Below are 18,551 nucleotides of genomic sequence, written 5' to 3' on the forward strand. Positions count from 1 at the left end.
TCGCTCGTTTCTCTCTCTCTCTTAATTTCGGGAAGTGCGGCAGCGTTGCGACGCGCAGTGACTCTCTGGGTTTAACGCAGCGTCTACATCCAAACATGCTGAATGCAGCAGATCAGCAATTCCGATCAATATTATTATTATTATTATTATTATTATTATTATTATTATTATTATTATTATTATTATTATTATTATTATTATTATTATTATTATTATTATTGCCTGCTGATGGACGGTGATGTGCGCGTCAGGCAGGTCGAGCTGACGTCAGAGCTCGACCTTACACCCCCCATCATAATGGATATTAAACTGCATCTTTATTCAGTGTCGAACTGCCCATGTAAAATATAATAGTAAATACAATGAAATATTTGTAATTAATCGACTATAACTATATTTCCTAATTATTTTTTCTGTCTAAAAATGTATATATTTGTATATATATATATATATATATATATGTATATTTACATATATATACACAGATGTATATATATTAGATTGGTTGCAGTTCAAAGGCATATTTGTACAGTGTTTTTTTCATATTTTATTTTGTCATTTTTATATTGTACATCTATATATTGCATGTATTGTAAATAATGTACAGTATTTGTTGAAAATATTATATTTTTATTAAGTGCAAAGCTCTAAATAAAGTTTAATAAACAAAAAAAGAGAAGAGGGTAATTCAACAGGAATGACCGTGCTGAGAGACGGAAGAATGAGTGTTGTGATAACAAACCAAGGATGTCACGTTGGGTCGTGTGACTGCTTGCAAGGAGTTAATGAAAAAAATCTGTTATATAACAAGAGAAGGGTACGATCAATAAATAGAGAAAGTGTGCTGAGAATAAATTGTGCAAAAACTGAATAATCCAGGATGCCATGGAGCACAGTTGGATTATATGTAGGGAACCAAACATGTACAAAAGCTACATCTATATAAATGAAAATAATGATCAAGATCTTTTTATTATTATACGTCTGTTTGATACCCCAGGGTAAGAGTGCATCATTAAGAATACTAAATGAGCCAAAAGCTAAGGTTGCAGATTTCTGCTCTAACAGAAACTATGATCCTCTATTCATTAAGTTATTGTTAAGGGTATATTATCAAGGCAAAAGTATTAAATTGCACAAATTACGATATTAAATTGGTCTCACACTGGCTACATCATAGTCACCAAAAATAAGATTGAAATGCATGTAATGTCGTATATTAAATTGGCTGCTTCTTTTTTCACTCCTGGGAGGGTTTAGCCAGCTATAGAAGTATTGTAATGGTGGACAGTAGCTTTATTGAGGAAGTATGAGGCCACTAATGTGAAAACACTACTATGTCCTGTAGAAGGGATAGGTTAACCAATCAAAATACTTCACCCTTAATTTGAACATGCAAATAGGATTATCTGCCAATGAAATAATCAAGTATAATGCACTTAGTCAAGACAACATAGATCACTATTGACAAGTTATCTTACTTGCCCACTGGAATCAATGGAAAAAACAATTATTTTGCATTATACAGTTATTTTGTCTTATATTTAGATTATTGCATTGTATTTATTTTTTTTTCAGAACAGTTGGCCTTAAAGCTACAGTGTGTAATTTTCAGTGACATCTAACGTCCAGACTGCAGACCGCAGCAACATGAACATCTCCCCCCCACCGCTTCTCCCCCCCAACAATACGGCGAGCGTTACGGGACAAAATGTCTTCCACGACGTCCGCATCACCTACCTTCTCAAGTGATGAGGTTTGTTTACATAGATAATTTTACAGATAGTATTTAATTAGTCTGTGTAGGGTATAGATTTCAGTACCGTCTCAGTTCATCTCTCTCAACTTGCCGTAGTTACTTTCGAGCGTAATGGGCGATCTCGCAATCGCTAGTTTGTTGGCTCTGCGCTGCCGTAGCGCAAAGATGTCTGCCTCCATGGCTGCGAGACCCGCTCCTATGTAATTATAAATAACGAATTCTAAGGCAACGCAAATATTAAGGTTAAGAGGCTGAGCTCGTAGATGATGATAAATAACATAGTTATGTATAATATATTACATTTCTGACTGTATATCCCTGTAATTATTACACACTGTAGCTTTAACAGGGACCAGGACCAGCTTCATGGGTCCAGTGCTGTAATTGTATTATTTTAAAGTTTCCTTACCCTGCATTTATCCCTTTCATTAAACTACAACCAACTTCCACCATATTTCAGTGTAACAATGGTGTTTCCATTTAAATGTAAAATGTTAAGGAGAATATATTTCTATTTTATAATATACTAGTAGTTTTTTACCCATGACCATTTGATTATATCTTACATCAGAGAAGAAAAACACACTCAACAAAAATGAGACACTTTGCAAAATTGTATTTATGAATATATTTACAAACATTGATCGTGAACTTAATAAATCTGGGCTTCTTTGGGGGTAACCTAACACAACGAATTATAATAAATTACAATAGGCTTGTGGTTGCAATGTAAAACAGCCATCTGGTTGTATGTGGAGAAGTAATGGTGAGACAGCAGGGCATGTTGGGTCTGGTATGATCTACGAGATTTTCGATCAAGACCTCAGATTATGGATTCTTCCAAATACGACAAATTGAAGCTCCTACTTACAATCCCTTCACCTTTAGCAATAACCCAACAATAAGAACTCTATCCAGGGTAGGATAGGAGCTCCAGACTCCAGCCTTCAGTCTTACATGCATCATTACACGACAGAAACAGAGAGGAATTATGTCGCTCAAATGTAAAACTAAAGCTATCCGTAAAGATATTAACAAATGGCTGAAGCTCTCTGTTATAAAACCCAAAATATATAAAGGTACAAACATTTTCACGTGTCACTATGCAATAGTGTGTGTATGCACTGTTCTCTTTGAGGTAAGTGTCATGGTTTCTTTTCTGTTTAAGTTTTATCTTTGAGTTTTCATTGTTTTATTTTGTGTTATTCTAGTTATTTTTGATTGTATCTGAGTTCTTAGTTATATCCTTTTTGCCCTCTCTTGCCCTCTTGTGTCAGTCTCCTTTTCCTTAGCTCCCTTCTAGACTCCTCTGTTCACACCTGCTCCCAATCTGCAGGTCATTATGGTGACTCTGGATGCAGTTCGGCTGTGGCTTTAGTGATGCATTCAAATTGAGCCTATGGCTCCCTGAGCAGGACCTACGACACCACAGTGCCTCCTGGGTGCTGCAGTCTGCTTACTGCTTCCCAAGGAATGGGCTGAATGCAGAGGGCAGATTTGATTATAATGTAAGTGGTCCACTCATGCTGGCCAGCTGCTTCCCAAAAAAGTTAAAAAGCAATCCACTAGACTTCGTTTCCAAGTTTGAAGACATTTCACTTCCAACCCAGGAAGCTTTTTCAATTAAAAATTTTAGAAATAGCGTTGAGTATGAGGCTTTATAGAGTAGCCCAAAAAAACCTTGTTTTTGTTTAGAAAACATGCAAATTGAAATGGACGAACGGGTCCTCCCCTTTGGAATGGAGGGTCATTTGGCTTCTTTTGTTAATTCAATTCAATTTAGTTTATGTCCATAGCGCCAATTCATCCCATGTCAGGGGATGAAGAGAATACATCCAGCCACTCACAGTCAGAGAAACAGGACTACACTGAAAAACAGGCCGAGCTCCAACATCTATAAACAAAGGTGTTGATGGCAGCAGCACAGCTGATATTTCTCTCCAGGATGGAGTCACAGCCAAACAGGAACAGACGAGGCAAAGCTACTAAGAGAAAAAGCAGAGAGAGCAGAACGTTAGAGATTGAACAAACAGATTCTGCAGAGTTGGAGAATAGCCTGCAATGCAATGGCCAGCTGCTGCTCCATAATGCTAATTCTAACCTTTGGTTTGTTAAGCAAACATTTAACTCAGTGGTTCAGAGAAAAAGCCACAACTTCTGTGTTGCTTCATTAAGTAAGAACTAACCCTCAAAAGCTTGACCGATGTTTTGCTTTTTTTCGCATGACTTCATTGAAATACTAGGTTGAAAATATCAACCCATTTGAGTCAAAGTTATCATGATAACCAGAGTTAAATATTTTAATCATTCAAAATTTATAAAATTGCTATTTATATGGTATATGTTGTTGGGGGTTTTTCTGTAAAATTAATACTTTGATTCTGGACCACTCCAGATGTTTGGTTGATGTGTTATTTTTACTAAAAAAAAGCTGTGACCTTTGAGTTTAATGGAAATACATTTTTCAAAGAGCAACTATTTGGCTGGGAATGATTTTCTACTCTGAGAAAAATGATTACAATTATTTATAACAGCATTTAATATTCAACTATGTGCTCCTTTTTTATTTTTGAAGATTCTAAAGGACTTTTTTTCAGTTTCTTCAGTTGTTATGGACACAATCAAAGCAAAGTAACCAACCGCTTTGTCATTTGTTCCTGACAATCATGTGGAGCAATTAAAATGCCATCTGTCATGGTTAAATGACTCCTCTCAGACTAATCACTTGTCACATGAAGGGGGCAGGGAGGATTATGTAACAAACGAATATAAATGTTCATGACATGTAAGCTGCTGGCTATGGTAACAGTGTGTCTGTTTCCAGTACTGCTTTTTCTCCCTGAGGTCTTTCTTCAACCCTAATTCACCAGCCAGGGCTGCTGGAAAAAGCCTCACTTTTTGTTCTAAGACTCACCTTTTAAAAAAATCAAAAACAAAATCAATTGCTTCTTTTCTTTCAGGACATTTGGCCATAAGCTCCAAGCACTCTTGATTAAAATGGGAGCTTCATTGATTTATTTTCCCCCTCCAGCTTAAGACAGTTGCCAGGATGAGGGAACCAAAATGCTCAAAGTTTTAGTGGCTGTGCCGTGAGGACACAGCTCTTAAAACAGCCATGATAGCAAATGCATAATCTAGCAAACTGCATTGATGATTCATGGTTTATTTTTAAACTTTTATGATTTTTATTCATCCTATTATAAAATCTTTTAGGATTATGTGGTTATGAAACAAACTTCATTGGAACTTTGAGTAAATTGTTTTAACAAAAAAAGAAGGAAACTTACATATATTTAAATCCATTGGAGCTATTTTTTTTATAGTTTTTTCGGTGTTTCAACAAACAGTGTCTATCATATTAGACACAGAACAAACAAGAAACCTACATGACAGCTCTTAAATAGTAGATGAAAATATAACATGGTGCAAAATGTGGTAAATCAGTCTTATATTTCCGTAAAAATTCAAAAAATATCCACTGGACTTGGTTTCCAAGATTTGAAGACGTTTCGCCAACTCTCCAGGAAGCTTTCTCAATTTAAATGTGAGTTGAGAAAGCTTTCTCATTTGAATTGAGAAAGCTTCCTGGAGAGGTTGTGAAACGTCTTCAAATCATGGAAACCAAGTCCAGTGGATATTTTTTGAATTTTTACGGAATGACTATGACCTGGATGACTGAGAACCTTCATCAGCATCAGTCTTATAATGCACATATACTGTTCAGGCCAACAGCAAGCCACTTACGGTAATAGTGTGGAGCAGAGGTCCGGTCCAATATAGTCCAAAAATTGGCACCATACTCTGTAAAACCGGTCTTCACTGTGATGCAATATTTGTTGGATATTCCAGAGGAAATAGTTCAAAAATAAATTTACGCCAACCACAGCCAGAAGGAACTTTGTCACTGAACCATTGCACAATAATATATTTTCTAGCTGCAAAGGTTAAGATATTGTACAGTCTTTTGTTTGCCACTGTTTTCAGACAGGCACATGGCAGACCCAGAATCAAGGGCGTAGGGTCCATTTCTAAATCAATATGAAAAAGCTTCACCATTTCACTTGTAATTTCAGCCCAGTATCTTTGAAGTTTGTTACAAGTCCAGAGACAGTGAGTTAGAGTTCCCACATCAATTTTGCACTTGAAACAGAGAGGGGAAAGGGAGCGGTTAAAGAGGCTGCAACGATGGGGTGAGATATGTAGTCTATGTAAAATCTTAAGTTGTATTTCTCTTGTCCGAGTACAAACTGAAATCCCTTTTGCAAGACCAGATAGTATCCCACTTGTCCTCATCTATGGTTACAGAAAACTCCCTCCCCCACACACCCCTGACCCTCCGCACATCAGTAGCTCAAACTCCGCTCAGTGTATGCTAAAGTGAGCTCATAGACACTTTTACTTTTTAATCAAACAGAATTTTCTCAACAACAAATGTTTCAGGGTGGTCGATAAGGGTTGTGCTCTGAGTAATATAATGCCTTATTTGCAAGAAAGGGGAGAATTCCTGTTTGGAGAGCTTGTAAATGTTAGCAAGCTGTTCAAATGACATTAGTTTATGATCTGCAACTAGGTCACTAAGGGATTTTATGTTCTTGTTACAATATTGTTGAAAACCAGGGTCCGAGGAACCTGGGGGAAAAGCAGGATTATTTATTGTTGGAGTAGAAATGGATATTTGATCTTCTCTCAAGGCGCTGGGTCTTTGGAGCTATTTAATAAGGGATTAGGGCATAATTACCATCAAAGGCTGACATTACAATTTACTGCAAAAAACAGGAAGTAGAGGAACTGAGGTTTGAATAAATGTCTTGCAATCTATCTGTAGTTACTCTATCATATCAGTTGGTACTAGCGATGCAACATACAATCCAGAGATGCTTAGAGCGAGATGTGCAATGCTAACGCTAGAGTTCAGGACAGCTCATCTATTATGTTAGGTAAACATTTGTTATGTTATGCTGATGAAGCTTCTTAGTCATCCAGGTCATACAGTAGTCGTTCCAAAAAAGTTAAAAACAATCCACTGGAATTTTTCTTTTCAAGTTTGAAGATGTTTCATTTCCCATCCAGGAAGGTTTTTTGATCTAAAATGTCAAAGTTAGTGTTGAGCTTTATAGGTTAGCCCAAACAAAGCCTGGTCTTGGTTTAGAAAACATGCAAATTAATAATAGTAGCTGAACTTTATTGATCTCACATTAGAGAAATTAACCTCTGCATTTAACCCATCCCCTTAGGGAGCAGTGGGCTGCCATCGTGTGGCGTCAGGGGAGCAGTGTGGGGTTAAGGGTTTTGCTCAGGTACCCACAGTGGCAGTCTGTGGGAGTGGGGCCCAAACTGAGAACCTCAGGATTCCAAGCTCTTTGCCATTACCACTAGGTTGTTTGTTTTTTTATAAACTTTTTACACATTTTATATTGTCATTTTATGTAAACTTCCCCTTTAAATTAACTTTTATGTTTTGTAATTGTTTTCAATTTGAACGAGAATCCTACTTTGAGTGTGTCTTTTTATTGTTGTTTTTGTTTTTTATGGACCATGTGTCTGGAAAAAGTTTTTAATTGATTGATTGATTAAAATTGCCTTTTTTAGATCACACTGTCTTCACTTTGTGCCCAAAACAAGAGCTCACCCTTGACTCGTATATTAAACAATTCAACCTAAAAAAAAAACTCACAGAAAGAGAATTGGCATTTAGAAGAGTTTTATTCAAACAATATTTTAAGAATTTGGTGTTCGGGTCCTAGCAGGGTACATAATAATACATTTTACTTTGATTACATTCATGAACTGCTGAATGAGTGGGTATGAAGATGAAAGCCAGCTGGAACAAGGCGTAGGTTCGTATGAATCTTCATGAAGAGCAAGCATAGAGTGACAGTGGAGAGAAAAAACTCCCATTTGGTAGAAATCTTTGGCAGAACCAGGCTCAACATGGCATGTTCTGACTGGCTGCGGATGCCTTGTGAAAGCAGTATGAGTCCAGGGTTTTACTTCAATACGGGCAAGCAGCAGCATGGAGAAGGAGCCAGATTGAGCTTGAAGAGGATGGTGGAGAAGAGGATAGACGAGGGTTGAATCAGGGTCATCAGAATCAAAGTCTTACAGGTGCTGGTCATAAAATTAGAATATCATGAAAAAGTAGATTGATTTCAGTAATTCCATTTAAAAAGTGAAACTTGTATATTATATTCATACATTACATACAAACTCATATATTTCAGATGTTTATTTTGTTTAATTTTGATGATTACAAATGACAACAAATGAAAATCTCAAATTCATCATATCAGAAAATTAGAATATTACTGAAGACCAATAAAAACAAAGGATTTATAGAAATGTTGGCCAACTGAAAAGTATGAACATGAAAAGTATGAGCATGTACAGCACTCAGTATTTAGTTGGGCCTCCTTTGGCCTGTATTACTGCAGCAATGCGGCGTGGCATGGAGTCGATCAGTCTGTGGCACTGCTCAGGTGTTATGATAGCCCAGGTTGCTCTAATAGTGGCTTTTAGCTCTTCTGAATTGTTGGGTCTGGTGTATTGCATCTTCTTCTTCACAATACCCCATAGTTTTTCTATGGGGTTAAGGTCAGGAGAGTTTGCTGGCCAATTAAGAACAGGGATACCATGGTCCTTCAACCAGGTACTGGTAGCTTTGGCACTGTGTGCAGGTGCCAAGTCCTGTTGGAAAATGAAATCTGCATCTCCAAAAAGTTGGTCAGCTGCAGGAAGCATGAAGTGCTCTAAAACTTCCTGGTATGTGGCTGCGTTGACCCTGGACCTCAGAAAACACAATGGACCAACACCAGCAGATGACATGGCACCCCAAACCATCACTGACTGTGGAAACTTTACACTGGACTTCAAGCAACGTGGATGAAGTGCCTCTCTTCTTTTCCTCCAGACTCTGGGACCTTGATTTCCAAAGGAAATGCAAAATTTACTTTCATCAGAGAACATGACTTTGGACCACTCACCAGCAGTCCAGTCCTGTTTCTCTTTAGCCCAGGCAAGACGCTTCTGACGCTGTCTGTGGTTCAAGAGTGGCTTGACACAAGGAATGCGACAGCAGAAACCCATGTCTTTCATACGTCTGTGTGTGGTGGTTCTTGAAGCACTCACTCCAGCTGCAGTCCACTCTTTGTGAATCTCCCCCACATTTTTGAATGGGTTTTGTTTCACAATCCTCTCCAGGGTGCGGTTATCTCTCTTGCTTGTACACTTTTTTCGACCACATCTTTTCCTTCCCTTCGCCTCTCTATTAATGTGCTTGGACACTGAGCTCTGTGAACAGCCAGCCTCTTTAGCGATGACCTTTTGTGTCTTGCCCTCCTTGTGCAAGGTGTCGATGGTCGTCTTTAGGACAACTGTCAAGTCAGCAGTCTTCCCCATGATTGTGTAGCCTATAGAACTAGACTGAAAGACCATTTAAAGGCTTTTGCAGGTGGTTTGAGTTAATTAGCTGATTAGAGTGTGGCACCAGGGGCCATCAATTTTGAACCTTTTCACAATATTCTAATTTTCTGATATGATGAATTTGAGATTTTCATTTGTTGTCATTTGTAATCATCAAAATTAAACAAAATAAACATCTGAAATATATGAGTTTGTATGTAATGTATGAATATAATATACAAGTTTCACTTTTTAAATGGAATTACTGAAATCAATCTACTTTTTCATGATATTCTAATTTTATGACCAGCACCTGTATATGCGATCCATCTCAGATGCTTGTTGGTGGCATGTTGAGCTGTTGATTGAAGTCTTTTAAGTAGGAACGATGCTGATTGGATTTCAAACAGATTTGGTTAAATGCTAAACAGCTGCTTCTCAGACGGATGAGTCTCTGATCACATGAGGGTAAGCGGTCCAGTTCCGTTCTGGCTTCATTAGGAATGTTGCTAACATCCATGCAGACCAATAGAAATGTGTATTCACTGCAAAAAAAAAAAAAAAAAAAAGCACACAACAGAAGTGAAAAGAATGTGGTGTTAAAATACAGTTTGAAAAGAATAAAATAACAAAAGTCAACCTCAACATTTAATTTCAGCAATTTATATTCCAATTTCCATTTACAAAATGTGTTCTTTCTTTAAAAAATTAATGGAACAAATTTCCCCCCATACTAATTTAGATTGGGTGATACAGCTGTAAACTTAACAAGACATGTTTGTCCACATATCCCGGAGGTCTTGTACCCTCTAAAATGTCTCCTTATAGGGGCCTTAAATGGTATTAAGAAGCAGCTAATATAGTCTAATAACAAATACCAGTCTCAGAAGCTTTTGTCTTTTTTCAAAGAAAATTTTAGGATGCCTTTAGATCTGCCTTTTTTTATAAGCTCAGAAATTATGATAGTTATGATTTTTTTTTTACATCAAATAATATCTTGTGGAAGAATATTCATGGTTCATCTTCATGAACAATATTTTGTTTTGCCTTGTTCTAAAAATGAAAAATAAAATGTTGGTTGTTTGAAATAGCAGCAGATTTGTTATAATAGAGATTAAACAAAAAATAACAAGCTGTATTTTATTGAGAGGTTAGACAATATTTGTGGCTCTAAATGACTTTTACTCAGCTTAACACAAGGCAAAAAGGCTCCCTCAATTTTAAAGGATCAAGACCTAAACTTACAAATTAGGAATGGAAGGCATCAATTGGAAAAGAAATAAAGATTTCATTATTTCTGGTGGAGCTCTAGAGATTCATAGTGCAAAATCTGTAAACAGTACAGATGATTCAATAATGCATTAAATCTATACAAATCAGCTAAAAAGGATACAAAAGCTGTGGGAGTGAAAACTGACTGAAATGGCCAAACACAAAAACTATACACAACAAAAGACTTTAACAACCTAGGAAAACGACGGTTGGGTTTTTGCATTTGAATTGGTTTTTATTCAGCAGGATGGACCTCCATGATGCTTAAACATCAGCACTTCAACTACAGACTGCTATAGTAGGAGCCAACTCGTGTAAAGGTGTCAAATATCTCCAGAAAAATCAAGTGAAACTCCAGCTGGCCCTGATTTAACCCTGTTTATGGTTACATACATCAATTCATTTACTATATATTTCTATAGATACATATTTGATCCTATGTATACCAAAAAAGTTAAAACTAATAGACTTTGTTTCCAAGTTTGAAGATGTTTCACTTCCATCTAGGAAACCTTTCAATTCCAAAATGTTTTGAATTGAAAAAGCTTCCTGGATGGGAAGTGAAACAGTTTCAAATTTGGATACAAAGTCAAGAGGATTTTTTTTTTATTTAACTTTTTTGGAATATTTATTGTTTATTATTTATGTGTAATTTGGTAAAAGAGAATTAAAATGTATTTTTGAAGTTTTTTATTGTGTACAAGATAAATTCATAGTTATCTCCAAAATATAACAAGCTGATATTGTTAATTTAATATCCAGAATAAAAAGAATACATTTATTTATTCTTCTCCTTTAGAAATTGTTTTAATTGTTTAGAAGGGGTCATAGAATGGTTATATAGGGTATTTGTTGCTGGTCCTTAAGGTCTCTGAATAGGGTGTGTACCATAATTGGGCTGAAAATGGCAAATTTGCTGTTCTATGAGCCCTAATGCAAGCCTGGTAAAAAGCAGAGATGGGAAGTAACGAAGTACAAATACTTCGTTACTGTACACAAGTAGATTTTTCTGATATTTTTACTTTACTTTACTACTTATTTTTATGGCGACTTTTTACTTCTACTCCTTACATTTTTATACAAATATCTGTACTTTCTACTCCTTACATTTTTAAAAATTGGCTCGTTACTTTAGTTTTGAATCATTTCAATGGAGTTACCAGTATTATTTTTCACGTCATCAATACCAAATTCAATCTAATTGGATGGGAATCTACGTTGCATTTGATGCACCACTACAAGATGAATCGACAGATTCGGCGGTATTCATTGGCGGCAAATCATTGCAGCTTGGTGGCGGTGGCGTTAGCATAGTAGCATGGACGACGAGATGATTGAAAATTAACACAACGCACATCTAGTCCTATTGGCAGACATCCATTTAAAATGTAGGCAACGACATGAAAAAAGTGGTTTCTACTTTTACTTTTATACTTTAAGTAAATTTACAAGCCTGTACTTTGTTACTTTTACTTGAGTAAAGAAGTTTAATCAGTACTTCCACTTTTACCAGAGTATTTTTTAACACAAGTATCTGTACTTTTACTCAAGTACAGAAAGTGAGTACTTTTGCCATCTCTGGTTAAAAGCCCTAGAGTGAAAGGACAGGTTTTCTTCCTTTTATGGTATGCTCATGAATATTTAGATGAGCTGTGCGCTGATAGGTTGTTTTTTAACGAGCGAAGCTGCTGAGCAAAGACGCATCATAGCAACAAGCACTCACTCACAGAAACACCAACATTGTTGATATGGTAGGGTGACCAGACGTCCCCTTTTTCATACTTTTCATACGTAAAAAAATGTCCGGGGGAAATTTTAAAATCGTCCAGGATTTTGGTCGACTAGAGTCGAAACACACCGGGCACTCGTCTGGTCTTGGAACCCCGGTGGATGGTGGCAGAGAGCCAGCGGGGGACGGAGCGACCGAACCCGACCCAGTGACGGTAGCCTGGACACCGGCGGCTCAGTGCTTTCCCCCCACCTGCCTTACTGGCCCCCAGCCCCCCTCCTCCAGCTGAGGATGGGCGGCTCATGGCTCTCTGCTGAGGTCCGGTCCATTCAGCGGCCCAACGGTCGACACTTCATACTCCCCACCCCCCTCTCTTGGGCCAGTGAACCAGTGGGCTGGTCTGTATGTCAATTTCAGGGCGTCACAAACGTACAGGCCAGAACCAAATATGGCACCATCCCTGAGATAACGTCAACTCGGTGCTTTGTTTGGATTCGCCCGTTTCATGGTGGAAGTTTAGAATTGTGAGCTTTGCAGAGAAAGGAGGGTTTGAACTTCTCTGTACGTCCATTTCACCGACTGAACTATTGTTATTCATCTATGACAATGGAAACTCGGTTTTGCATTCTATGACCCCTTTATTAATTTATATTATATATTTTAATATTTAAAGTTAAATGTAATTGTATTTTTTTAATGATTCACTTATTTTCGCACCCCACACAACATGAGCAGACCTGACCTTAAAGTTATTTTTATTTTTTAATGTTAAACATAGTCTGAACCTTTCATTGTAGGCTCCTGAATGTACATAATACCCTCTCAAACATTTGGGTTGCAGCTTTGAGGCTGTAACACATTTCCACAGCCGTTACACTTCGCCTGGAGGACTGACCATACAGGTCACAAGTGTTCTGGTCATGAGGTGCGCCTTATGAGGGAATAATCCCAAACGGTTTGGTCCCTGTTTCAGTAGGAGCATGCAGTTTCAATTATCAGGGCTAGAAACATGAGCCTCCCCCTCTCACTGTATCAGCTTCCCTTTGAAGCTGTAGAAACATTGAAGTGTCGCTTTACAAACAGTTAAATGTTTTATGCAAACATGTTTTACCGTCTTTTTTTAGTTATCTTTGAGGTTATTAAATTGCAAATTTGACTCTCTTTAGAATGAACTTCATGCTTTCATAGGGAAAACAACCTCAGAGAAATCAATGTCTAAATGTGGTTACTACTGTATGTAGCTGACAAGCAGTTTAAGAAACAAATTTCTTCTTGTGATAAATGTCAGAATGACTACGAAAGCTTTAAGCGTTGAGATATTTCACAGGTTTTCTCTTTGTACTTCTGCGATGCTCCTCCTAGTAGCCCGCCTGTGGTCGTCACTGGAGGTTCTCAGATCTTCTAGAAAGCAGATCAAACGGTGCAGGATCAATTACATAACCTGCAGCATACAGGAACAGCATGCCTTGTCTCCTGCAGGCATCTTCAGATAATGACAAGGCTTGTGTCAACACCACCAGCTAACATGCATTCTTCTGTTTCAATGCTGGAGCACACAGGTTTATAAAATGGGCTTCTTCCATATGGAGGTGATGATTAACAGGATAACTATGCATGAAGGGAACATGCCATTAGGAGCAACTTAAAAAAAAACAAAAAACTGTTAATGGTGTTCCTATAAAGGTCTTTGGGTCTTCTGTAACTTTTTACGTGTTGGTAATAAAACAAAAGTCACCACCTCCCTAAGAGCTCCTGGCCAATGGGAATCCATCGAACAAACTTTTATGTGTCTTCTGAAAATGCTTGAGCATCTCCTGCACCACCTCTCTCAGTCAGTCCTCATCATGCGCAGGTAGGACCGACTTCGGGGAGGGGAACCTTTCTACATCCGCAGCTCCTTCTGTTTCTCGTGCCTTACTTGTGAGTGTCTCTTTGGCGACTTTGACCTCTCTGCAATCCTTTCTCATCACAGCGTGGACAGAAGCATGGCTTTCCGCTGCTCTGGTCTGAGGAGGTAAATATTTCACCTAGAACTTCACCTGCACCTCCTTATTTTCACTTTTACTTTCCTTAATAATAAAAGAAACAATTATTCTAAAATGTCAAACAGTTCGTTTAGAGCAGACATCTTTAACTTTAAATGTTTGGGATCCTCCATCAATGTAGACGGGCGGCTTTGCCATGTGCACACGTAGGGGTTTGAGGTGGAGGGGTTTGGTGTTGAAGTTTTTAACGAGCTGTTGAGGGCTGCTGACACAGCTATTAACATCAGATGGAGAGTTAAGGTGCTGACAAGGATGATTTACCCTGTTATTTAACCTGTTGGGCACAGGAGTTTTAGAAACAATTTCCTTATCAGGTCTAAATGCAAACTTTTGGTACCATAAAGGTTATTAAGTAAAGAGGGATTTTCCATTGTAAGCAATAAAGCAGATGTTACAAGGCCTGATTCTTTTCAACTCTTTATTTCTATAAGCCTGGTCTGAGTTGAACACCTCTGATTTATATTAATTCTCAACGCTTTTTAATCCTTCACTAACAAACTGGCAGGCATTGATTAAACTAAAACAATAATCACACTTAGAGCGCCGGGTTGCTTTCAAATTTAAAGCAGCACCAAAGAGGGAATGCAGGGTGTTACCAGTGGGTGGAAAGTACCGTACATTTCTCCTGCTTTAGATGTGACATTATTGCAACTAAGGAGCAATGTATAGTCACAATGTTCACATTTTTAAATTTCACAAATCAGAAACTAAAGAAGATGCAACCAGTGTTTGGTAGAAGTTTTGAGTAAATTATATGCAAATTATTCAGTTTTTCTACACCCATCCTGATTGCAATAAATTTGTTTAAATGTGTTTTAGAGTGTAGAGACAAAGTTCAGCCGGTGAATGTGAGGTTTAGACTTGATCAGTATATGTTAGCCTGTAAATGTTTGATCACATGCAGTCCATGCTCATTGCCAACAGCTAACGTTTTGCTATTCTGAGCGGTTAGTGGGCTTGTCGCCATTGTTTCATTTAAACACTGCTACCCTAGGTGCACAATGGAGCACTATCACAGATCCTTCCTTTTCACTTATGTTACACTTTACTGCTTCCAACAGGTCCAATAGGTTTAACTTTATACCGACCACTGACTTAATTTGCACAGTTTGCTTTTTTTTTTTTAAATAAAGCCAGGTTAAAATGGCTTTCCTTTTTGGAATGTGTTTTTTTCCTTTAGTTTTAAAGTCTTTTTTTACTTTTAGGTTTTTTGGTTTTGTGTTACTTAATGATTTCATACACTGGAAAAATGTGAAATCTAGATACAGTAAGTAATTTTTTCTCAAAATAAGTGCATTTTGTTCTTGGATTGAGGAGGTAAAAGAAACATTTTGCCAATACAACAAAACAATTTACATTTAAATTAAGAAAACACAATTGCATTGTCTTACTTCAAGTGTTAATTATCTTATTTTAAGAGTATAAATACTCATTCCATTGGCAAACCTAACTACTCAAATTAAGGGTAAATACACTTAATTTAAGAAATTTTTACTTATTTCTAGATCGTTTTTCCAGTGTGTGCCATTTGCTTTGCAAATTACACACTTTAAATTTTGCAGTAAGGAAAAATAAAGGGCATTTCTACTCTATTCTTTTCTATTCTATTCTATCAAATAACTATTCCCTATGAACTATAAACAAAAGCCCAAAAGGTCAAGGTTACCAGTTTTTGAATGAACTTAGACACAGACAGGAGAGTGGGTAAATAATATTAGGACAATGGAAAGTTCTTAATGCTCATAATGTAATGCTAAAATAACTAAACATAGGGTAAAACTAACTCTTTTATTAGCATTTAGGTGTTGAGTAAAGGAATACAGATGTCCTTCCTTTCTTCTTCACAATAAGCTGATTTTTCTAAATCTTTCTGTTTCACTGTGATACAATTTTTTGTCTGAATTTATTTAGAACAAAAAGAATTACTCAACAGAATCTGAAGTCTAAATTGAATATTTTATGATGAGTTTATCTTTCAGTGAAGCTGATTGGTTGCTGTTTCTTTAAAAAGTTGTAACACTCAATATCAGTTATACCGTTAAAGGGAAAATCACATAAAGTCCAAAAAATCAATAATTTGCATGAACACCTTTAAACATTTATATTTCACAAAAGCTGTTTTGTTAAAACCTTGCCAATTGGGTTATATATCATTTCTTTGGGACATTAGGAGAGTTTCCTGTCATTGATGACTGAGTGCCGTGTCAACCTGAGGTCAGGTGATAATTCTTTGCTCCATACCAAAGTCATCACCATAGCCTGATGTAAATGCCCATTCAACAAACCCAAGAAACCCCCCCCCCCAAAAAAAAAAAAAACCCTAAAAAATAAAAAACAAAACAAAAAAACTGGCCCATTCCAGGTTAACCAAAAGATTTATTTGGTCAGAAGCGTCCTTACAGACATTTCTAGGTCTGTTCTTCGATAACCTCCATGAGGGGTGTACTATGGTACTTCTTAATTCAGTAAGGATTAGTTGTTGTAATTTGAACAGTGGCAGTTCTACAGTAGGTACCAGGGGGCCAGGAGGGGGCCAGCGTGTTCTCATTGGGGCACAGAAAGCTATGAAATAAAAAACAGGGCAAGGGATTCAAATATATAAAGGGTGATGCATGAAGTGAAATTTCTATTCAATTAGGTTAAATTAAAATTCTATGTCTTATTAGGTTAATATACATTCAGAATTTAGGAATTTTACATATTTTGACTTAAGTTAAAATAACTTTTTTCAATAAAATCTAAATTAGAACTCAAGAAAATTATTAATTCAGCTGTAAAAATATGAGTATTTTTAAAAATTTGTTTTGAAAAAAAAATTTGCAGATGAAAACTGGGATCCTATCTCAGAACCACTAAAACTATCCCCTTATTGTTTTTGAATAATTATTAAAACTGAATTTGTAAAGAAAAAAAACATGAAATAGATCCAAATGCCCTTTCAGTAACCATATCTGTTCCAGCGCATATCATCATTAGAATCTCTTTGAGTATTATGTCTGCAGTCCAGGGCCCATAACTGGGGCCAGGACATGTTCTACAGGGGCTCTGGCCCCCGTTGGCCGCTGTCTAGAACCGTCTATGAATTTGAATCTCCATTGGGCAATGAATTTTCTCACCCTATCTTTATGTTCAAATAAAGATCAAATCAGCTGCTTATATGTATTCAGGATTTCTTTCTTTCGGACAAGATTTTAATCATATTAACATTGTTGAGCATTGGAATATAGATTGAAAGCTTCGGTTTTTGGCTCAGTTTTTTAGTCAGCACAGTAGATTGACGAATCCTATCCTTCTATCACTTCAGAGCAAAAGACCAAGATAATTCAGAGTTGAATTATCTTGGTTTTTCTCAGGATGGTGAGTTCAAAGCGGGATGCTGGCCCCCTGTTCCTCTAACCTTGACTCGCCCGCATAAAGAGGTTCTGGTACCCTTGGTCACTGTTCTAAAACCTCTTGGCTTGATCTTGTAATCATTACAAACTTCTTAGAGAGTCATTTCACCCAGAACCAGTGTTCAATTAAACCAACCTTCAAAATGTAAACTGCCATGGAGAATACTTATAGTCACTAAAAAACTTTCACTCATGTATCTCACGATAAAAATTTACTTATAAACGTACTAGTTTTACTTTTGAAAGCTGTTCTTTAGATAGATGGTACTTTAGATTTTTGCCAGTGAATAATTCTGTATAATTTAGTGGTCCCAGATTATGCTACCTTTGAAAATAAAAAAATATTTACAATGAGGCACCCAGAGCAGAGTATACTGCCTTTACCAAAAATCTTCTTATTCAGGTCCTTTTCTGGAAAATCTGTTTTGGCTTTCCGAACCCTTGTCCTCCCAATGGCCACGCCCCAGAACCTGCAACCATGACAACAAGTGAGAGTTCGTAAGGAACCTTAGGAGCATGGAATAATACTTACGATGAAGGCAGATGGGCTGCAACAGATCGTTCTGGAAGGCTTATTTCCACTATGATGTAACATGCCTAACAGTGAACATGGAAATAATAGAATGTCTTTGCAACGTTTGAACAAGAATATTGACAGGGAGAGATAGAAATTCACCCGTCACATGACTAACTTTACATGATTCATGGTGCCTTATGCGGCATCATAATTATGGTAAATACCAAAACAGGACATGAAGATTGCACATGAACACCCAATCATGTAGTAATTTCCACTGGCAAAATACTACAATACCCAAATTGCTCAGATGAGATAAACTTTGACCTATCAACATGGTGAAGAGCAGCAAATAATTTTGTATAGTCAACTCTGCTTTGTTAAATGGCCTCTACCGTTATGTTTGTAGCCTACGCCGTACAGGGACATACCTTAAAAA

The 18,551-nt window shown here is 37.1% G+C and overlaps 1 protein-coding gene across 1 annotated transcript in view; it reads left to right on the forward strand.

Moving 5' to 3' along the window:
* The first annotated feature begins 13,963 nt into the window (after positions 1-13,963).
* LOC119781328 (collagen alpha-1(IX) chain-like) overlaps positions 13,964-18,551 on the forward strand; it is a 64,193-nt gene continuing 59,605 nt past the window's right edge. The window contains exon 1 of the mRNA XM_038281750.1: positions 13,964-14,172. Coding sequence (XP_038137678.1) covers positions 14,144-14,172 — 29 coding nt within the window. The 5' untranslated portion in view covers positions 13,964-14,143. The remainder of the gene's footprint in view (positions 14,173-18,551) is intronic.

Source organism: Cyprinodon tularosa, unplaced genomic scaffold (assembly GCF_016077235.1).
Source record: "Cyprinodon tularosa strain WSP-4 unplaced genomic scaffold, ASM1607723v1 ctg175, whole genome shotgun sequence".
Lineage (NCBI taxonomy): Eukaryota > Metazoa > Chordata > Actinopteri > Cyprinodontiformes > Cyprinodontidae > Cyprinodon > Cyprinodon tularosa.